Here is a 24,133-nt window from a genome sequence, read left to right on the forward strand (position 1 = left end):
CTCTCCGATCTGATTTTTGGGTAACAGGGCGACTCTGTTCTCCCAGCGTCGGGTCTGAAAGGAAGACCGGGACCTCCAGGACGTGACAGCGATCCAGTACGTCCATCCTTTTCTGAAGAATCTGAGTAAAGTCCTGCGTTCTTGTTGCAGAAGAGAAAACTCATCCCTTGTTTTTACTCACAGGGACCCTCAGGGCCGCCGGGCAGAACCGGACCCCCGGGGTCGGCCGGGTTCAGAGGAGCTCATGTGAGTTGTTTTTGGGGTTTTTTCTCTTTTAAGTAAGGTCAGTGATAGTTCATTGGTTACGGTACTGTATTAGTAATCAGAAGGTTACCTGGTCGAGCCCCATCACTGCCAAGTCGCCACTGTTGGACTCCTGAGCTCCAGGGCTGTTACCCCTCTATTGCTGAAAATTGTGTTCAGTTATGATTGTAAGTCACTCGGGATAAAAGTGTCTGTCCCAACAGTGGATGCACTGTAAGCCCGGATAAGTTCAATCTACTTAAAAAATTTGAGGAAACCGGTTGCCTTAAAAAAGTTAAGTAATGTATAATGAAAACTTGTGTTAGCATAACTTAAAACATTAAGTTATTACACCTAAAAGGCAAGTTAATTAAACTTTATTTTTTTGGTTATACCAACTGCTTTTTCCAATAATTCTACTTATTATCTTGAGCTCAATGGACAAAAATGTTGATTTCTTCTTAGTTTTCATGTTAATCACGTTTTAAATATCAATTAGAAATGTTTATAGAAAAACAGACAGAATTATAAAATTGTTTTTCTTTATTTCACTTCAGAAGTATTTACTTAAAATACAACATGGCAAGAAAACATCTTAAAAACTGTAGAAACTGTATATAAAGTTTTGATGAAACACAAACAGCTCTTCACAGTAACCATGAACCTGTACTCAGTTTCACACAGTGAGCTGATTTCTTAACAATTGGCTGCAGCTCTCTAAAACAAAACAAAGAAACAAGAAACAGAAGTATTAATATCAACATTAATACCATTCATTTAAAGATTAAAATAAAGCAAGCCAGCGCACTCTTTGCTTCGTATGAAGGCTAGCATGCTAGCATGTAGCCTACACACGGCAAATAAAGCAGCGCTGTTTGATTATTTATTTAGTATCAACATTAAGATCATTTATTTTAAACAAAATTGTTAAGTAAAGTACAACACTTACCAAAATTGGACGGAAGATGAAAAAGTCCCATCAGACTGGTGTACATGCTACTCAAAAATAGCATAATGAGGAAGAAAATGTTTGTCCATTTAGTTTAACAAGGGTTCCACTTCACAAAAGACATTTGAGAAAGACAAGTTTACTATTGCAAAAAGCCTTAAATGAAAGGTAAAAAGTAATTTGCAACAACAGGTTACAAAAGTTAAAACAAATGGCTACCCGAACACAAGAAAATCATTTTTGCCTGATTCACCAACAGCAAGCTGAAAAAGGCGGACTTACACGTAAATGGTGGGCGTTTTTCTATTTAATTACCCTAACTTTTTTAAGTTAATCTGATAGAAAAGTAATTTTTTTTGTTTAGTAAACTTAAATCTTTTAGCACATTTAAATGTGTACTCAAATGAGTACATTGTACTCTGCATTTTTTAGTGGAGCAAAAAAAATTAAATAATTTATGTAAGTTGTACTAAAAATGTTTGATTAAATATAAAGTCCGGGCTAACAGTGTGGCAGAGCCAGGATTCAAACCCACAACCTTCTGATTGATACCCCAAAGCTCCACCCATTAGGCTTGACCCTTGTAACTGAACTGTGATGAGGCAGCTGTAAAGTCAGGTTAATTTGTATCTAGTGTTTCTGTTATTTTGTCCACCACCTGTGTGCACTCTCCTTAGAACCAGGGTCATTTCTGTGTGGGTTTTGCATGTTCTCCACAGCCCAAAGATGTGCAGTCAGGTTAACTGAAAATACTAGAAATTCTCTTTAGACGGCCGCTCAGGTGGCGCAGCGGTAAAAGAGACGCGCTGCAACCAGGGCTGGATTCTGGAGTACGTAGTATCGAATCCAGCCTTGCTTTACCGGTTCGAAGCTGAGTGGCTATATGAGCAACGATTGGCCGGTTGCTCATATGGGGGGTGGGACAAAGAACCGGATGTGGGTCTCTCTCTGTCAGAACGCAATTACGTTCTCTGTCGGCTGATTGGAGGCGCTTACACAGAGATGAAAGAGGGTGCCCTTAGGGTGTGTCTCTCCGCATGCAACGCTGGGTGGCGCCAAACTCGTCAATGTGTGGGTGGCAAAGATGCATTTGGCTGCTGCTCGTGTTTCGGAGGGGATATGGGTTAGCTTCAATCACCTCCGTCAGGGCAGGGTTCGGCATAGACAGAGAGGAAGCACGATGCTGATTGAACAATTGGATGCGCTAAAAGAGGGGAGAAAAAGAGGTAAAAATTTAAAATAAAAAAAAAAATTAAAAAATTAAAAAAAAGAAATTCTCTTTAGTGTGTGTGTGTGCCCTGTGATGGCCTGGCGACCTGTCCAAGGTGTTTCCTACCTTTTTGCCCAGTAAAACACACCCACCCACAGCGACCCTGACCAGGATACAGTGGTGGTACACCAGACACTGCGTGAATATAAACAGGATTCCGTTATGTACACACGGGTTTATTTATTTATCTAGTCTAGTCAAGATGTGGCGGGGGTTTGGAGAGGCTCTTGAACTGATGTGTGGTTCGTTGCAGGGACCTCCGGGGCCTCCTGGACCTCCAGGACTGAAGGTATTCACAGCTGATTGCTCATCGCTCAAGTGTGGAACTGTTCGCCAGTCCAGCTGAACCCGGTGTGTGTGTGTGTGTGTGTGTGTGTGACAGGGTAAAGAAGGACGATTTGGCATCCCAGCACCTCAAGGACTGAAGGTCAGGACTAAACTTAATAATTAATTCTCTTAATAAATTCTTCTCATGTATTTTACTACGGTACTGATATGTGTGTGTTTGTTTTTTTTGATACGGTGGGTTTAGGGAGATCAGGGACTTCCTGGTACACCCGGTAAACGAGGAACGATCCTGTATGCAACCACCGGGAAGAACTCGAAGGTAATATTTAATTCTTCTATAAACTTCAAAGTGACTGGAGGACTTATCGGGGGGCGCGGGGCAGGTAAACGCTGACTTCACACAGACGCAACAGTTTAGGGAAGGCGCTTTCCTGTTCAAGCGTGACTCAAGAACTTTGGAATGAAGCGGAACATCAATTGAGGCTTTCTTGACCGACACCGAGGGCCAAGAGCCTTGCTCAGGAGTCCAGCGGTGAAGACTAAACCAGCATCCTTCTTATTACCAGTCCAGTACCTCAACCAGTGAGCTACCACAGCCCTAAACGCAAATTATTGGGGTGTCCACATATTTTTGCCCGTATTTAATGTGTCATAACAGTTCCACAAGTTCTCAAAACATCAGTGCAGTGCATCTTTTGACTGAACGGGCACAAATTCCCACAGGCGTACTTCGGCCCTCCTACAAAAAAGTTTGGACACCCCTGTATTAAACAGCTTTACGTCTGACTTCAGTAAATAAATAATTCAGTTCACCTTTTGTTAAAAAAAATCGACCGTCAATCACATTTAGTTCTGTTCCATGACAGATTACGATATACTCATCTCACGATATACTCATCTCACACACACATAAATCCATAGACATATATACAGTATATAGCATGTGTGATGTACATTTATTTTTAATTGCCACGAACCCCACGTGGGCCGGATGTGGCGTATGACGCCCAGGTCTGCTTTAGGCGCTTGCGATCGACTCAGCTACATTTAAGAAATATCTGCCGATCACCAATCGCAAATTTTGATTAAAACCAATACATAGCCGATCGATCGTTCCATCTCTTCTATTAACAGCCCTGTTAAAATTGTCCACTATGTACTCATCAGCAAGATTAAAATCACGCCCAGGTACATAAACCAAAATAACAGTGGGAGATAGTGTGGTCTAAATGACACTGTTAAGAGTTCGTACTGTCTATAGCTCTCCGTCTCTCTCACTGTGTAGTTGGTCGCTCATTTGCTGTTTACAGCCATGCAGAGACCGCCCGCAAGCGTCTTCCTTGTTTTGGTCGCATCTCTGTCAAGGCCAATGATGGTAAACCCCTCCAACTGGTTATCTGTGTCTGCTGAAAGACAGGTCTCAGTAAAACTAAAAAGACTGGTCTGTCCGTAATCCCCATCGAACTTCAGAAGTGTTGAGTTTTGTTGCGTAATGAGCGCACCTTTGTCAGCTTGATAGCTGGTAACGGAAGCCGGCTACCCCTTCTCCTCAGCTGGTTCTGTATGCCTTCTCTTGATCCTCTTGTGCTCCATATACGCTTTTACCACCCCTCTCAAAGTAATTCCAGTGGTATAATTTTGCTCGATAGGAGATCAGCCTGCTCTGGTCTCCTTCAATGACAAGCTTGCAACAGAGACCTCCAGAACTAACACTTTGGTCTGCCCATTTTCAGGATCTGTACCCTACGAAAGAGACACAGAAATACATTAAATTAACTGTTTCTCATATCATAGACATGCTTCTTGATAGCATACTTACCAGACATTTCTTGAATAACCTTGTGAGATCTTCTCTTAGAAACAAAGGCACAGCACTTTTCTGGTGGGCTACAATGTCAGAGGTCCTGAAATAAACACAAAAATGAAAGCATATTTACTATGAAGAATCCAGCACAGCACTTTTCTGGTGGGCTACAATGTCAGAGGTCCTGAAATAAACACAAAAATGAAAGCATATTTACTATGAAGAATCTAGCTAAACATTTGTGGTTTATTAAAATGTTACCGTTGTTGCAAAAACACTGAAATAATACCAGATCTTAACCTACCTGACACTGTAGATGAAGTGGCATGTTCCTTTGAGACCAGCGTCTAGATCGTCAGGGTTCGCACTTATTATAGTTTGAAAATCCTTAACGGTGTATTTTTGTGGATTCTGCTTTGATGAGAGCTAAAAGTTGGACGGTTGTTTGTTTTAAATCCACATCAAACATGGGGACACTGAACTGTTTTACGGTTTTTAAGATTTGGTTTCCAAGATGAGTAGGAAACTGTTTTTCAGTACAAATTTCTTGAAAATCACAGGATCTACACTTAAATGTTAAGAGTTTGTGATGCACTGAAGTGCTGTTGCAGTGGGATCTGGAAAGATGTGATCTTAAGGCACATGTTGTTCTGAAGACACACACAGTCTGTATGAATACAAGGCCAGTAGGAAAGCTTCTCATGATGAAGTCGATAGTGTCTCCAAAGGACAGCTTGGCTTAAGCTGGTGAAATTGCATGCAGCCCTGCAATTACATGAATCTGAAAAAACAAGAAACATCACTTTAATTTTTATATTGGAATCTAATGGTTTAATTGTAATCATTAATTAAAATAAATAATTAATAAACCACTGATTAACTAATAATTAAACCATCTTACAATGTATTATTCTTGAATAACTATGTACTATCTGGTAAATCCTTTCGAACTAATGTGCATCCTTTCGAACTAATGTGCATATGTATGAAGTGTGGATCCAAATCATGGTCAGGGGTTTTAAGGGATTAGAACTGCAATGAACTTACAGTATTATGATCGCACACCAATAATTAATGTCCTAAGCATTAGTAGTTACAATGCCAGTTACAGTTTAGACACACGTATGACTGTGTTTTTAATTATCTTACATTTATTTCTATCTAAAAACTTATGCAGGAATTATTGACATTTGTTTTTAATTCAAATATAAATACATAAGTTAATATGTACATACCTCCTCCAAGTCGTTTTCAGACATCAAGTATTCATATTCATCAGCTTCAGTCTTCCTAACCACACATGAAGCTGATGGAGAGACAATTCCATTATAGCTCTATTATAACTGACATTTATGCATCAAAATAAATTGTTATTCTGTACTTCTGTATATACACATTCTGAAAATATGAATGAGTCTGTATCTTAAATATATATTGATTAAGTAATTAACACTTAAAACACCACATCTACAGTATATTCCATCATTACACATAAACCACACTTACAAACAGGATAAACTGTACTATTTTACAATCATGCAAGACTTTTTTCATCATCCTCTGAACAAGTTAAATGATGTTTGTAATTTTGAAAATTGGGGTATTTTTTACTGAAATTAAGCACCCTGGCTGAGCGCCGACTATTTTATTGTACTTGAATGTAAGTTGTAATGATAATTATACAAAACAGTAACGGCACACAAAAGTCACGGGTTGGAACACATGAAAAGAATTTCTAACAGCGGAAAGTGGAATAAAACAAACATTAAAAATCTTATGATTAAGTAAAACCCTAAAGAACATTATGAGTAGCTTTGTGAAGAACAACAGAATTAATGAGTCTTATTTGATTTGTATTTAGCTTTAAGTAAATAACATTAGGCTACCAAATAAATCCTAAACTCAAACTAAATGCATGAATGTGTAAAATAAGCATTATTATTTCCAATAAACACAACCCACATTTAGCAAAAATTAATACTAAATAAATATTGTATAACTTACCTTTCTGAAACCGCATGTGAAGCACCATTCAAATTGAGCCCCTGGTTTGCAGACGGAGAAACCCTGCGTTTATCCATGTGCCTTAGTGCGCGTGTGCAATCAGCCAATTAAACAAATTAACATTGTGTATCTGAAAATTGATTGTTGTGGTAACTCAGAGAATCTTGTTGGCACAATATCAGGGTGAAATCTGTTGACCTGACATGTTTTTGCTTGTTCATGCTAAGTGATTCAGATTTCCTTGTTTCAGTAACTCCAAATCCCAAATCAGGGATCACTGCTCAGTTCTTGGTGTTTCAGGGCTTTATAATGATAAGGTTGGGGGTAGCTCTCGTTTAGATGTTTCCAGATGTTGATTGCTCTTCTCTGTGTGTTTATAATAAAAAAAATAAAAAAATGAAATAAAAAAAGAAAATCTGCCCAATTCTGCCCTGCACGCATTGTTCGTGGTGTTTCTGTGCACTTTTAGGATGGTTTTACAGAACTCTGTGTGCAGGGTCTCTGTTGGATGTTTGTCCCAATTATGGAATTGATGGTGTGTTAGTGAACCCCAAAATGTATTGCCATACGGCAATTGGTTCAATCATTGATTAAAAAATATTTAAGTCAGATTAGAATAGGAATAGGAAAGTTTTTGTTTGTTTGTTTGTTTGTTTTTGGGGGGGGGATTTTTTTGTTTTTTTGGATTATTTTATTTTTTTTAATTTTTTTTATTTTATTTTATTTATTTTTTATTTTTATTTTTTTTATTTTTTTTATTTTTTATTTTTTTTACACACACACACACACACACAGAGAGAAAGAAAGCGTGATGTGCGATCCGGGCACGTCAGGCAGTTCTAGTCAGTCTCTAGTCTGCAAACAGCAACAAACAAAATCATACAATTAATATTCCTAATGATAATAACAATAAGTAGAATATTATAACATTGTAATACCTACATTAATTATGATTATTTACAATAATATTACTTATAATATTAACAACAATAATAATACTATGAATATTTTAAATAGTAATAATACAAATATACTAATAATACTTGTTAATGATTTCCAAATTAATATTACCAATAACAAAAATATAAAATAATACAATCATAGTAAATATTTATAATACTATATGTAGTATTTTTTTTTTATAATAATATTAATATATACTACTAATGCTGGATTATACATACAAATGATCTATGTAAAATAGATATAATGATTAACTACAATAATATAAAGTACAATAATACATATATATATACAGTGAGGATAATAAGTATTTGATACACGGCCGATTTAGCAAGATTTCCCACCTACTAAGAATGGAGAGGCCTGTAATTTTTATCAGAGGTACACTAATTGTGAGAGACAGAATCTAAAAAAAAAATAATCCAGATAATCACATTGTATGATTTTTAAATAATTAATTTGCATTTTATTGTATGAAATAAGTATTTGATCACCTACCAACCAGCAAGAATTCTGGCTTTCACAGACCTGTTAGTTTTTCTTTAAGAAGCTCCTCCTATTCTGCACTCATTACCTGTATTTATTGCCCCATGTTTGAACTCGTTCACACAACACAATTCTCGCCCTGATTTTCGCTCGGCAACTGGCTAGATTTGCCGGCTCGGGAGCAACTCGCAACTTAATCGCTAAGTGTGAACTACCCAACAACTCAGCCCGACCGGCTCGCCGAGCGCTCGGCGACAGAATCATGATTTCTAGCATGTCAGATATCTGATCTGAGATGTGTGACTGGCAGCTAAACGCAGGCGAGGAGTGTAAACAGGTGGGACGGGGGATAATATAGTTTATAGCAGTATACACCGACACACTCACGTTTTACAGTATTTCTGATCTGATCGTCCTCTACAAAACATTTATATCCATGCTGCATTGCAAAATTATTAATTAACCTCCAACAATCCATACTGTTCGTGTTGCCAAATCCACTCAGATTCATTTATTTTTTCTCCTTGATTTTACGCTGCACATCAGCACACAAACACTTTGATCACTTGCTACTTGTTGACGTGCATTTTTGGACCTGGTTTTATTAAACCCTCATCACAGCTGACCAGAGAAGCTTATCTGCGATTCCAGTTGGTGATGGATGGTGTAGTGTGAAACCCTCAATCACCGATCAGTCGTGTAGTGTGAAATATACACCGACTGAAAGACTCCCGAGTGCACGAGATTCAGTCGTGTAGTGTGAACTGTTCAGCAACCTTTGCATAAAAGACACCTGTCCACACACTCAATCAATCAATCACACTTAAACCGCTTCACTATGGTCAAGATCAAAGAGCTGTCAAAGGACACCAGGGACAAAATTTGTAAACCTGCACAAGGCTGGGGTGGGCAACAGGACAATAGCAAACTTCTTGGTTGGATGGGCAGCGTCTTAAGACGGCCATTTTTTTGGTCTTTCCAGAGATGTACAATTGGATTCAAGTCCGGGCTCTGACTGGGGCACTCAAGGACATTCACAGTCTGCTCCTGAAGCCACTCCTTTGTTATCTTGGCTGTGTGCTTTGGGTCATTGTCGTGTTGGAAGATGAATCGTTGCCCTAGTCTGAGTTCCAGAGCACTCTGGAGCAGGTTTTCTTGAAGAATCTCTCTATATTTGGCTGCTGTCATCGTACCCTATATGCAACTAGTCGCCCAGTTCCTGCCGCAGAAAAACATCCCCACAGCATGATGCTGCCACCAGCATGCTTCACAGTAGGGATGGTGTTAGCCAGCCGATAAGCAGTGCCTGTTTTTCTCCAGACATGACACTTGTAGTTCAGGACAACAAGGTATATTTTGGTTTCATCAGACCAGATAATTTTGATTCCTCTGGTCTGAGAATCCTTAAGGTCTTTTTTGGCAAACCCTTTTAGTGAGAAGTGGCTTCCATCTGGCCACTCTACCATAAAGGCCTGATTGGTGGAGTGTGTTAGCAATGGTTGACCTACTTTATGGTTGTTCTATCTCAAGGGAACACTGGAGCTCTGCCTTAGTGACCATTGGGTTCTTGGTCACCTCCCTGACCAAGGCTCCCCGATTACTCAGTTTGGTCGGGCAGCCAGATCTAGGAAGGGTTCTGGTGGTTCCAAACTTCTTCCATTTTTGAATAAGAGACCATAGTGCTTTTCGGGAACTTCAATGCTGCTAACATTTTTTTTGTATCCTTCCCCAGATTTGTGCCTGGACACAATCTGGTCTCGGAGGTCTAAAGACAATTTCTTTTGACTTCATTGCTTGGTTTCTGCTCTGATATGCACAGTTAACTGTGAGACCTTTTATAAACAAGTGTGCCATTCCAAAATATGTTTAATCAACTGAATTTACCACAGGTGATCTCCAATCAAATTTTTAACAAATGTGTAACTTTTTCCCCGTGTGGATATATAACAGTGTGCAATATTTTTCCTAAGTGCAATTATTTGTAAATATTTTTTAGAGTTTTTCTGACTTTATTATTATTATTATTATTATTGTACTTCTTATTCTTATTGTACTGAGTGCTGTACTATCCTTTCACTGCTGCAACAATGTGAATTTGCCCACTGTGTGACTAATAAACGATTATTTATTTTTATTAACTTTTATACAGCTGTTAGCAACTGTACTTAATAATTAGAAGTCACCTGATTGGCTCACCTTGACACTGGCGTATTATTCTGCGTTATAAGCATGCAGCGCCTCCTGATCTTTTTCTTCTTCTTCGACAAACTGGCCAATGAGAACACAAGATGCAGTGTGAGGAAAAATGCAGGAGAAGTGTGTAAAAGGCTGTACAGGGGTTTAATGTAGTTTATATCATAATACACCGACACACACACAAGTATTACAGTATTTCTGACCTTCTTGTTCTCTACAAAACCCATTAGCCTATTAACCTCCAACTCACTATAGAACAATCCAAGCAAAATCCACTAAGATTCATTTTATTTTTTCTCTTCGTTTTCACGCGCACAAACTTTGATCGCTCGCTACTTGTTGACGTGCATTTTTGGACGTATCATTAAACCTTTCGTCACTTCCCACGTTTTCACGACAAAACGATATTTGGGAGACCAGAGAAGCTCACCTCAGATTCCAGTTGGTGATAGATCGTAAAGTGTGAAACACCCCATCACTGATCAATCGTGTAGTGTGAAATACACACCGACTGAGAAGACTCCTGAGTGCCAGAGATTCAGTCGTGTAGTGTGAACTGTACAGGTACCCACCAAATCAGAAAGCCATGTAGTGTGAACTTGGCATTATTGATCTCCACACACCAAAATGGCTAAATATGAAACCACTGTGAGTCAATTACCTCACATCAGCCAAAAAGGGTCCCAAATTCACTCCTAGTTTTTATTTCAGTGAACTACATATGGTACGAGACTTCCAGTTTCAGACAGAGCAAAGTATTTTCATTCAAAAATAAATAGGTACTGAACCCAAAATGTTTGTTCCCATTTGAAACCGAGGATAGTAGGTTTTTCCCAGCTTAAACCCCGAAGACCCTGGGCGTGTCAGGCTGTAGAGGAAAGAGAACACAATAACGTGGTTGCAATAAAAACTGGTCTGTCCGGGTGGCACAGCGGGATAATCTGCTAGCGCACCAGTGCAGGGATTCTGAACTCCAAGTTCAAAACTCAGCACTGCTACCAGTCAGCTGGGCACCCGCTAGTGGGCATAACTGGTCATTAAAGTCTGCAGGGCAGTAAAAACAGAAGGTGAAGGACCCTCTTTGATATAGACCACATCATTACAGCCAGATGACTGGGTCGACTTTCTACACGCAGTGCTCAGGAGGGCTGAACCACAGAGAGATTAGTGACTGTATAAACAGTGTTTACCTGTGTAAATCAGACATGTTAGAGAAAGGTGGAAATTGAAGGTCACGGTCATGGCTGGAACATGAGGACGTGAATGCCGTGAGGAGGTGAATGTCACAACACAGTGCATGCAACCCTTCTTGTGCCAGTCAGAGTGCCCATGCAACTCCAGTTCACTATAGAAAGCATCAACAATGGGGCGACAGAAGAAGGTCGACACAAATCCAGTTTTCTGAAGAACAGGCTGAGCACAATCCACCTCGAAACAAAGAGGCTAAACAAGTTGCAGGTCAAATCCTGGTACCACATACCACCAGACAGTCCAGGTCTCAGTGGGTCAGAGGCTTAAGAACCATTAATTACTATCGTTTCCATTAACAAATCACTGCATAACTGGTGTGGATAACAGATATTACGTGAGCTGCTCTTTCTGTGTACTGGCTTTCACACTGAGCCAGATGAAAGCTCCCAGCATGCATCAGCGTAGGTGAACACTGATTACGGAGTAGCCGGAGACCTTCCCGCATCCTACTTCTGCAGCGTGTCACGTCTCCAACACAACCTGAATCTTAGCTTAATATTGTCAGGGTTTGTTCTTTTAATAGAGGAGAGTAAACGATGTATTCAATTACTGCCTGATCATTAAATCTACAGAGATGTTTGTGGATTTTAAATCCTAGACGAGGATGTGTGATCGTCGCTGTGTGATATGATGGCACTAGTAAATAAAACACACTCACTCTGGCTGTTGTTGCACGGAACATGTGCCCTCCTGGCTTTGCTGAAATAGAAAAAAAGCAGCACGTCATTAATTTGGCAGGCGGCTTCATACAGAGATCCGTATCGCACACATGGTCACGCACCAATATCCATTATTTCCCATCTCTGTGCAGCACCATCGATCAGCCAACAGAGGGCGTAAATGCAGCGCTCTCTCTCTTCAGGATAAGCTAGTTGTTGTTGTGTAGGTGACTAGAGTGATGTTTGTTCTTTGTATTGCTTCACCTTGGTGAGTAGTAGCCCAATACTTTAACACATCTAACACATTTGGGATGAATTAGAATCCCCACTGTAAGCCAGACCTAATAACTAAACATCCAATTACTTTACTAAAGATTTTGTAGCCTCATGGAAACAAATCCCGACAGTTATGTTCCGATATCTAGTGATTCTAACATTCTATCAACCCAAACAGAACATTTGTAAACAAAAGGCAGCTGGAGCCTAGAGGTTAAAATACTGGACTAGTAATTAAACGGTTGCCGGTTCAAGCCTCACACTGGCAGGTTACCACTGATGGGCCCTTGAGCAAGGCCCTTAACCCTCAAGTGCTTGGATTGTACACTGTCCCAACTGAAAGTCACTTTGGATAAAAGCATCTGCTAAATGCCGATATGTAAATGTATTTACTTTGAGTTGTAACATACCTGTTCATTTTCTTCCTCTGGAGGATGGTCACATCTGAGAAATAAAACACACAGACATTTGTACATCAACACGTTACAGCAGGTACTAAACTTAAATCACATCCAGTTTCACTGAGGGCTTGTCCAGTGGAGTGGCAACGTTTGTTTATTTTGTAAAACAAAAATACGTCTAGCTCTCTTGACAAATGTCCATGTGCATTCTTATTTAACCCCCACCTCAGTATTTACCCTGATAAGCTCTAATAAGAGATTTTGGGAAGCGCTACCAGGCTGCTGACTTTATTTCCAGTTCATGCTTTTTTAAAATCCCACCCATTATATAATAAATGAACCGCTGTCTGGACAGTGTGTTATGGTGACACCAGCCATGGAGAGGACTGTTGCTGGTAACACCGGATGGATATGAGCCTGACTGCAGCTTTTGAAAAGCTATGTACGCTTTACTCTCTGTTTTAATGCCAGAGAGATTAGTGACTGTATAAACAGTGTTTACCTGTGTAAATCAGACATGTAAGAGAAAGGTGGGAGTTGAAGGTCACGGTCATGGCTGGAACATGAGGACGTGAATGCCGTGAGGAGGTGAATGTCACAACACAGTGCATCCAACCCTTCTTGTGCCAGTCAGAGTGCCCATGCAACTCCAGTTCACTATAGAAAGCATCAACAATGGGGCGACAGAAGAAGGTCGACACAAATCCAGTTTTCTGAAGAACAGGCTGAGCACAATCCACCTCGAAACAAAGAGGCTAAACAAGCTGCAGGTCAAATCCTGGTACCACATACCACCAGACAGTCCAGGTCTCAGTGGGTCAGAGGCTTAAGAACCATTAATTACTATCGTTTGCATTAACAAATCACTGCATAACTGGTGTGGATAACAGATATTACGTGAGCTGCTCTTTCTGTGTTCTGGCTTTCACACTGAGCCAGATGAAAGCTCCCAGCATGCATCAGCGTAGGTGAACACTGATTACGGAGTAGCCGGAGATCTTCCCGCATCCTAATTCTGCAGCGTGTGTCACGTCTCCAACACAAGCTGAATCTTAGCTTAATATTGTCAGGGTTTGTTCTTTTAATAGAGGAGAGTAAACGATGTATTCAATTACTGCCTGATCATTAAATCTACAGAGATGTTTGTGGATTTTAAATCCTAGACGAGGATGTGTGATCGTCGCTGTGTGATATGGTGGCACTAGTAAATAAAACACACTCACTCTGGCTGTTGTTGCACGGAACATGTGCCCTCCTGGCTTTGCTGAAATAGAAAAAAAGCAGCACGTCATTAATTCGGCAGGCGGCTTCATACAGAGATCCGTATCGCACACATGGTCACGCACCAATATCCATTATTTCCCGTCTCTGTGCAGCACCATCGATCAGCCAACAGAGGGCGTAAATGCAGCGCTCTCTCTCTTCAGGATAAGCTAGTTGTTGTTGTGTAGGTGACTAGAGTGATGTTTGTTCTTTGTATTGCTTTACCTTGGTGAGTAGTAGCCCAATACTTTAACACATCTAACACATTTGGGATGAATTAGAATCCCCACTGTAAGCCAGACCTAATAACTAAACATCCAATTACTTTACTAAAGATTTTGTAGCCTCATGGAAACAAATCCCGACAGTTATGTTCCGATATCTAGTGATTCTAACATTCTATCAACCCAAACAGAACATTTGTAAACAAAAGGCAGCTGGAGCCTAGAGGTTAAAATACTGGACTAGTAATTAAACGGTTGCCGGTTCAAGCCTCACACTGGCAGGTTACCACTGATGGGCCCTTGAGCAAGGCCCTTAACCCTCAAGTGCTTGGATTGTACACTGTCCCAACTGAAAGTCACTTTGGATAAAAGCATCTGCTAAATGCCGATATGTAAATGTATTTACTTTGAGTTGTAACATACCTGTTCATTTTCTTCCTCTGGAGGATGGTCACATCTGAGAAATAAAACACACAGACATTTGTACATCAACACGTTACAGCAGGTACTAAACTTAAATCACATCCAGTTTCACTGAGGGCTTGTCCAGTGGAGTGGCAACGTTTGTTTATTTTGTAAAACAAAAATACGTCTAGCTCTCTTGACAAATGTCCATGTGCATTCTTATTTAACCCCCGCCTCAGTATTTACCCTGATAAGCTCTAATAAGAGATTTTGGGAAGCGCTACCAGGCTGCTGACTTTATTTCCAGTTCATGCTTTTTTAGAATCCCACCCATTATATAATAAATGAACCGCTGTCTGGACAGTGTGTTATGGTGACACCAGCCATGGAGAGGACTGTTGCTGGTAACACCGGATGGATATGAGCCTGACTGCAGCTTTTGAAAAGCTATGTACGCTTTACTCTCTGTTTTAATGCCAGAGAGATTAGTGACTGTATAAACAGTGTTTACCTGTGTAAATCAGACATGTTAGAGAAAGGTGGAAGTTGAAGGTCACGGTCATGGCTGGAACATGAGGACGTGAATGCCGTGAGGAGGTGAATGTCACAACACAGTGCATCCAACCCTTCTTGTGCCAGTCAGAGTGCCCATGCAACTCCAGTTCACTATAGAAAGCATCAACAATGGGGCGACAGAAGAAGGTCGACACAAATCCAGTTTTCTGAAGAACAGGCTGAGCACAATCCACCTCGAAACAAAGAGGCTAAACAAGCTGCAGGTCAAATCCTGGTACCACATACCACCAGACAGTCCAGGTCTCAGTGGGTCAGAGGCTTAAGAACCATTAATTACTATCGTTTGCATTAACAAATCACTGCATAACTGGTGTGGATAACAGATATTATGTGAGCTGCTCTTTCTGTGTACTGGCTTTCACACTGAGCCAGATGAAAGCTCCCAGCATGCATCAGCGTAGGTGAACACTGATTACGGAGTAGCCGGAGACCTTCCCGCATCCTAATTCTGCAGCGTGTGTCACGTCTCCAACACAACCTGAATCTTAGCTTAATATTGTCAGGGTTTGTTCTTTTAATAGAGGAGAGTAAACGATGTATTCAATTACTGCCTGATCATTAAATCTACAGAGATGTTTGTGGATTTTAAATCCTAGACGAGGATGTGTGATCGTCGCTGTGTGATATGGTGGCACTAGTAAATAAAACACACTCACTCTGGCTGTTGTTGCACGGAACATGTGCCCTCCTGGCTTTGCTGAAATAGAAAAAAAGCAGCACGTCATTAATTCGGCAGGCGGCTTCATACAGAGATCCGTATCGCACACATGGTCACGCACCAATATCCATTATTTCCCGTCTCTGTGCAGCACCATCGATCAGCCAACAGAGGGCGTAAATGCAGCGCTCTCTCTCTTCAGGATAAGCTAGTTGTTGTTGTGTAGGTGACTAGAGTGATGTTTGTTCTTTGTATTGCTTTACCTTGGTGAGTAGTAGCCCAATACTTTAACACATCTAACACATTTGGGATGAATTAGAATCCCCACTGTAAGCCAGACCTAATAACTAAACATCCAATTACTTTACTAAAGATTTTGTAGCCTCATGGAAACAAATCCCGACAGTTATGTTCGGATATCTAGTGATTCTAACATTCTATCAACACAAACAGAACATTTGTAAACAAAAGGCAGCTGGAGCCTAGAGGTTAAAATACTGGACTAGTAATTAAACGGTTGCCGGTTCAAGCCTCACACTGGCAGGTTACCACTGATGGGCCCTTGAGCAAGGCCCTTAACCCTCAAGTGCTTGGATTGTACACTGTCCCAACTGTAAGTCACTTTGGATAAAAGCATCTGCTAAATGCCGATATGTAAATGTATTTACTTTGAGTTGTAACATACCTGTTCATTTTCTTCCTCTGGAGGATGGTCACATCTGAGAAATAAAACACACAGACATTTGTACATCAACACGTTACAGCAGGTACTAAACTTAAATCACATCCAGTTTCACTGAGGGCTTGTCCAGTGGAGTGGCAACGTTTGTTTATTTTGTAAAACAAAAATACGTCTAGCTCTCTTGACAAATGTCCATGTGCATTCTTATTTAACCCCCGCCTCAGTTTTTACCCTGATAAGCTCTAATAAGAGATTTTGGGAAGCGCTACCAGGCTGCTGACTTTATTTCCAGTTCATGCTTTTTTAGAATCCCACCCATTATATAATAAATGAACCGCTGTCTGGACAGTGTGTTATGGTGACACCAGCCATGGAGAGGACTGTTGCTGGTAACACCGGATGGATATGAGCCTGACTGCAGCTTTTGAAAAGCTATGTACGCTTTACTCTCTGTTTTAATGCCAGAGAGATTAGTGACTGTATAAACAGTGTTTACCTGTGTAAATCAGACATGTAAGAGAAAGGTGGAAGTTGAAGGTCACGGTCATGGCTGGAACATGAGGACGTGAATGCCGTGAGGAGGTGAATGTCACAACACAGTGCATCCAACCCTTCTTGTGCCAGTCAGAGTGCCCATGCAACTCCAGTTCACTATAGAAAGCATCAACAATGGGGCGACAGAAGAAGGTCGACACAAATCCAGTTTTCTGAAGAACAGGCTGAGCACAATCCAACTCGAAACAAAGAGGCTAAACAAGCTGCAGGTCAAATCCTGGTACCACATACCACCAGACAGTCCAGGTCTCAGTGGGTCAGAGGCTTAAGAACCATTAATTACTATCGTTTGCATTAACAAATCACTGCATAACTGGTGTGGATAACAGATATTACGTGAGCTGCTCTTTCTGTGTACTGGCTTTCACACTGAGCCAGATGAAAGCTGCCAGCATGCATCAGCGTAGGTGAACACTGATTACGGAGTAGCCGGAGACCTTCCCGCATCCTAATTCTGCAGCGTGTGTCACGTCTCCAACACAACCTGAATCTTAGCTTAATATTGTCAGGGTTTGTTCTTTTAATAGAGGAGAGTAAACGATGTATTCAGTTACTGCCTGATCATTAAATCTACAGAGATGTTTGTGGATTTTAAATCCTAGACGAGGATGTGTGATCGTCGCTGTGTGATATGGTGGCACTAGTAAATAAAACACACTCACTCTGGCTGTTGTTGCACGGAAGATGTGCCCTCCTGGCTTTGCTGAAATAGAAAAAAAAGCAGCACGTCATTAATTCAGCAAATATCTGCTTTATTTTAGAAAACACTCTATACAGCACCCTGTAAGTTCAAACTGGCTGAACTGTGGACCGTCTTTTAGACCTTATTAATGCATAAACAGAATAAAAAAGAAACCATTACATTCTAAACATGTTCTTTACATGTGTATGTAAACTACTGACTTTATATTGAGCTTTGCAGTTGGACTGTTTGTGTATAGAGAACTAGTCTAGCCTAGGTTTTTTTTTTTTTTTTTATGGAACTGAACGTGTGGTGTGTGTGTGTGTGTGTGTGTGTGTGTGTGTGTGTGTGTGTGTGTGTGTGTGTGTGTGTGTGGTCTGGATTTGATCTCAGCAACAGAAAGTGGGTTCCAATCGACAAGCGTAACTTTAATAATTATTTTGTGAACCTTAAAACGTGTTTGTATCTTATTTTTATGCATTTAGTCATATCCAACTGCCCGATCATATTTCACCTCTACTGCTGCAGACTTCCACTTCTGACCGAAAGGGTCATGACTAAGACATCTTTAACACATCTAACACATTTGGGATGAATTAGAATTCCCACTGTAAGCCAGACCTAATAACTAAACGTCCAACTACTTTACTTTTTTGTAGCTTCATGAAAACAAATCCCGACAATTATGTTCCGATATCTAGTGATTCTAACATTCTATCAACCCAAATAGAACATTTGTAAACAAAAGGCAGCTGTAGCCTAGAGATTAAAATACTGGACTAGTAATAAAATGGTTGCTGGTTCAAGCCTCACCACTGCCAGGTTAACACTGTTGGGCCCCTGAGCAAGGCCCTTAACCCTTTGGATAAAAGCATTTGTTAAAAATGTAAATGTATTTATTTTGAGTTGGAACATACCTCCAGATGCTCCTCCGGGGGGGATGGTTCACCTTCAAACAATCAAACACAATCAGAATTAAAAACAACAGGACAAAGTATACTGAGCAACACATTGGTGACAGTCAGTTATTGTATACCCACAAAGCACAGAAATCTGCCCTGTACAGTAACAGTATGCAAACTTTTGACTGGATAAACAGACTTGACTAATGGAAGTAAAATGAAGTAAATCTTGTATTTATAAGAAACATTGATATAATACACATACCAACATGTGCATTATTATTAATAGGAAATCAAGTTGTGGCTGATGGTAAATAAACACACTGAAATTTAAGCCCTAACAATATATAAGTAAAAAATAAGCACATATTACATTTAACGCTATACGAATTTAACGTGTAAATAAATGTAAAAAAAATTGCTAATAAAAGAATTCTGTTCTAACTGTTGCTAAACCCCAACAATACAACACATCTCAACTCACCCCTGTGCATCTACACAGACCCCAGGTCATCATTTATGTAGCTAGAAAAGCATCCAGTGTCAGCAAAATTATAATTTATCTTGTTTTTTTTTATCTGAAATAATACATTTAACACGTTTCACTTAATGCATGATCGAAAGCAATGTTGACCAATCACAACGCTTGATTCACCCAGAGCTCCTTAAAAAGTCCCGTCCACAGGCCAGTCATATTTCTACCATTATCGATACCAACGTTGGTATTGGTATCGGCTCGATATCGGTGATACTGGTCCTGTATTTAATTGGTATCAGATCGATTACAAATTTTGCAGTATCGCACACCACTAGTAGAGAGAACAGAGTGGCGACTATGGCGTCAAAATAGGGCCAAAAGTATCGAGAACTAAAAAGCTGATTTTGAGTTCATTTTGTATTTCATATTTATGAAGTCAAAAGAAAGATGCAAATATCGCAAAAAAAAGTTTTTATGTTTTAAGAGGTGGAAAAGTTCGAGTATGGCATCGCCGAAATGCAAAAAAAAAAAAGGGGGTTTTGCGAATAAACGATGACGTATACACACACACACACACACACACACATCAGTGGCGATTTCTTTAAGACTGCAAGGGAAGCTCAGCTTCTTGCCACCGTTTCCATGAATTAGTAGGAATTATGAAGCCAAGGGAACTTCATGACAGCAGGGCTGAGTGGTGATTTAAGACGATGCAGAGGATTACAGAGGATTACTGCATAAGTTGCTCTATGCTACAAGACAGAGCTGACAAGAGCATGATTGAAATGATAGATATTTAGAGCAGCTATATTATTGAGATGTGCTACCTATAGTTTATAATAAGATACAGAGCTATCCAGATGTGCTACCTATAGTTTATAATAAGATACAGAGCTATCCAGATGTGCTACCTATAGTTAATAATAAGATACAGAGCTATCCAGATGTGCTACCTATAGTTTATAATAAGATACAGAGCTATCGATAATGTGCTACCTATAGTTTATAATAAGATACAGAGCTATCCAGATGTGCTACCTATAGTTAATAATAAGATACAGAGCTATCCAGATGTGCTACCTATAGTTTATAATAAGATACAGACCTATCCAGATGTGCTACCTATAGTTTATAATAAGATACAGAGCTATCCAGATGTGCTACCTATAGTTTATAATAATATACAGACCTATCCAGATGTGCTACTTATAATTAATAATAAGATACAGAGCTATCCAGATGTGCTTCCTGTAGTTAATAATAAGATACAGAGCTATCCAGATGTGCTACCTATAGTTTATAATAAGATACAGAGCTACCGATAATGTGCTACCTATAGTTTATAATAAGATACAGAGCTATCCAGATGTGCTACCTGTAGTTAATAATAAGATACAGAGCTATCCAGATGTGCTTCCTATAGTTTTTAATAAGATACAAAGCTATCCAGATCTGCTACCTGTAGTTAATAATAAGATACAGAGCTATCCAGATGTGCTTCCTATAGTTTTTAATAAGATACAGAGCTATCGAGATGTGCTACCTATAGTTTATAATAATATACAGACCTATCCAGATGTGCTACCTATAGTTAATAATAAGATACAGAGCTATCCAGATGTGCTACCTTTAGTTAATAATAAGATACAGCTATCCAGATGTGCTACCTATAGTTTATAATAAAATAGAGCTATCAATAATGTGCTACCTATAGTTTATAATAAGATACAGAGCTATCCAGATGTGCTACCTATAGTTTATAATAAGATACAGAGCTATCGAGATGTGCTACCTATAGTTAATAATAAGATACAGAGCTATCCAGATGTGCTACCTATAGTTTATAATAAGATACAGAGCTATCGAGATGTGCTACCTATAGTTTATAATAATATACAGACCTATCCAGATGTGCTACTTATAATTAATAATAAGATACAGAGCTATCCAGATGTGCTTCCTGTAGTTAATAATAAGATACAGAGCTATCCAGATGTGCTACCTATAGTTTATAATAAGATACAGAGCTACCGATAATGTGCTACCTATAGTTAATAATAAGATACAGAGCTATCCAGATGTGCTTCCTACAGTTTTTAATAAGATACAGAGCTATCGAGATGTGCTACCTATAGTTTATAATAATATACAGACCTATCCAGATGTGCTACCTATAGTTAATAATAAGATACAGAGCTATCCAGATGTGCTACCTTTAGTTAATAATAAGATAAAGAGCTATCCAGATGTGCTACCTATAGTTTATAATAAAATACAGAGCTATCCAGATGTGCTACCTATAGTTTATAATAAGATATAGAGCTATCGAGATGTGCTACCTATAGTTAATAATAAGATACAGAGCTATCGAGATGTGCTACCTATAGTTTATAATAAGATAGAGCTATCGAGATGTGCTACCTATAGTTTATAATAATATACAGACCTATCCAGATGTGCTACCTATAGTTAATAATAAGATACAGAGCTATCCAGATGTGCTACCTGTAGTTAATAATAAGATACAGAGCTATCCAGATGTGCTACCTATAGTTTATAATAAGATACAGAGCTACCGATAATGTGCTACCTATAGTTAATAATAAGATACAGAGCTATCCAGATGTGCTTCCTATAGTTTTTAATAAGATACAGAGCTATCGAGATGTGCTACCTATAGTTTATAATAATATACAGACCTATCCAGATGTGCTACCTATAGTTAATAATAAGATACAGAGCTATCCAGATGTGCTACTTTTAGTTAATAATAAGATACAGAGCTATCCAGATGTGCTACCTATAGTTTATAATAAAATACAGAGCTATCGATAATGTGCTACCTATAGTTTATAATAAGATACAGAGCTATCCAGATGTGCTACCTATAGTTTATAATAAGATATAGAGCTATCGAGATGTGCTACCTATAGTTAATAATAAGATACAGAGCTATCCAGATGTGCTACCTATAGTTTATATAAGATAGAGCTATCGAGATGTGCTACCTATAGTTTATAATAATATACAGACCTATCCAGATGTGCTACCTATAGTTAATAATAAGATACAGAGCTATCCAGATGTGCTACCTGTAGTTAATAATAAGATACAGAGCTATCCAGATGTGCTCCCTATAGTTTATAATAAGATACAGAGCTATCCAGATGTGCTACCTATAGTTAATAATAAGATACAGAGCTATCCAGATGTGCTACCTATAGTTAATAATAAGATACAGACCTATCCAGATGTGCTACCTATAATTAATAGTAAGATACAGAGCTATCCAGATGTGCTACCTGTAGTTAATAATAAGATACAGAGCTATCCAGATGTGCTACCTATAGTTTATAATAAGATACAGAGCTATCCAGATGTGCTACCTGTAGTTAATAAGATACAGAGCTATCCAGATGTGCTACCTATAGTTTATAATAAGATACAGAGCTATGGATAATGTGCTACCTATAGTTTATAATAAGATACAGAGCTATCCAGATGTGCTACCTATAGTTAATATTAAGATACAGAGCTATCCAGATGTGCTTCCTATAGTTTTTAATAAGATACAGAGCTATCGAGATGTGCTACCTATAGTTTATAATAATATACAGACCTATCCAGATGTGCTACCTATAGTTAATAATAAGATACAGAGCTATCCAGATGTGCTACCTTTAGTTAATAATAAGATACAGAGCTATCCAGATGTGCTACCTATAGTTTATAATAAGATACAGAGCTATCGATAATGTGCTACCTATAGTTTATAATAAGATACAGAGCTATCCAGATGTGCTACCTATAGTTAATAATAAGATACAGAGCTATCCAGATGTGCTACCTTTAGTTAATAATAAGATACAGAGCTATCCAGATGTGCTACCTATAGTTTATAATAAGATACAGAGCTATCGATAATGTGCTACCTATAGTTTATAATAAGATACAGAGCTATCCAGATGTGCTACCTATAGTTTATAATAAGATATAGAGCTATCGAGATGTGCTACCTATAGTTTATAATAAGATACAGAGCTATCCAGATGTGCTACCTATAGTTTATAATAAGATACAGACCTATCGATAATGTGCTACCTATAGTTTATAATAAGATACAGAGCTATCGATAATGTGCTACCTATAGTTTATAATAAGATACAGAGCTATCCAGATGTGCTACCTATAGTTTATAATAAGATACAGACCTATCGATAATGTGCTACCTATAGTTAATAATAAGATACAGACCTATCCAGATGTGCTACCTGTAGTTTATAATAAGATACAGACCTATCGATAATGTGCTATCACTAGGTATAATAAGCTAGACATACTTTTAATAAGAATAGATTGATAAAACTTATTTATAATAATATTTACCACAGGAATGCATTTCGATAGGGTAGGACTGATCCATGATGCGGATTGCGATCCGTTGTGGTGACCTCTGGCGTGAGCAGCTGAAAGGATTCACGTTTACTGTTGCAGTTTCTCTTTTTTTTCTATTGTTATGACTCTTGTTCTTTCTTAACAGAATTCTTCTAATGTTGTTTATATATTGACCACATTTTTTAAAGTCGGGACAACCCTTATTTTCATTGTTTTGAGTTATTTCTATTTTTTTTTTTTTTTTGCAGGAATCACATTCCTCCTTGGAAGATCTTTTTGGAAAACACAATGGGGTAACAACATGGTGCTCTCATGGCTCTACTCACTCGAGTGGAACAGCGATTCTTAAAGGTGTGAATAAGGGATCAGTATTATTCTCACAATATGATTTGAACATACATTGGATTATTTTATTGATTGCTTATAATGACCATTTTGTTTTGCTATGTAATGTTTATGGCTATAATTTAAATGCTAATGTTGTTTTATGTAGGGAAATTGAAAACTTATCAGATTTTAATCT

At 38.8% G+C, this 24,133-nt stretch overlaps 1 protein-coding gene and 2 long non-coding RNA genes across 4 annotated transcripts; 1 reads left to right on the plus strand and 2 right to left on the minus strand.

Moving 5' to 3' along the window:
• The first annotated feature begins 2,843 nt into the window (after positions 1–2,843).
• On the plus strand, positions 2,844–23,968 carry LOC134302647 (uncharacterized). Its single transcript, XR_010007560.1, has 3 exons — positions 2,844–2,889; positions 2,995–3,069; positions 23,859–23,968. It is a non-coding gene; the product is annotated as an uncharacterized LOC134302647 (long non-coding RNA).
• LOC134302753 (uncharacterized) lies at positions 3,688–5,060 on the minus strand. Its single transcript, XR_010007578.1, has 3 exons — positions 4,859–5,060; positions 4,570–4,654; positions 3,688–4,493 (listed from the first exon to the last, which is right to left on the minus strand). It is a non-coding gene; the product is annotated as an uncharacterized LOC134302753 (long non-coding RNA).
• On the minus strand, positions 5,815–23,683 carry LOC134302646 (uncharacterized). 2 transcript variants are annotated; one of them, XM_062987815.1, is made up of 12 exons: positions 23,602–23,683; positions 18,753–18,784; positions 17,816–17,856; positions 16,602–16,635; positions 15,915–15,955; positions 14,701–14,734; positions 14,014–14,054; positions 12,800–12,833; positions 12,113–12,153; positions 10,204–10,275; positions 6,559–7,413; positions 5,815–5,860 (listed from the first exon to the last, which is right to left on the minus strand). In XM_062987815.1, exons 1-11 carry the CDS (start codon positions 23,636–23,638, stop codon positions 7,398–7,400), a joined length of 423 nt encoding a protein of 140 aa, XP_062843885.1. In that variant the 5' UTR covers positions 23,639–23,683; the 3' UTR covers positions 5,815–5,860; positions 6,559–7,397. The 2 variants fall into 2 exon arrangements, with proteins under 2 accessions (XP_062843885.1, XP_062843886.1); XM_062987816.1 differs by lacking the exon at positions 23,602–23,683 and adding an exon at positions 19,222–19,282.
• Positions 23,969–24,133: the final 165 nt, after the last annotated feature.

This window comes from Trichomycterus rosablanca, chromosome 25 (genome assembly GCF_030014385.1).
Source record: "Trichomycterus rosablanca isolate fTriRos1 chromosome 25, fTriRos1.hap1, whole genome shotgun sequence".
Classification (NCBI taxonomy): Eukaryota; Metazoa; Chordata; class Actinopteri; order Siluriformes; family Trichomycteridae; genus Trichomycterus; species Trichomycterus rosablanca.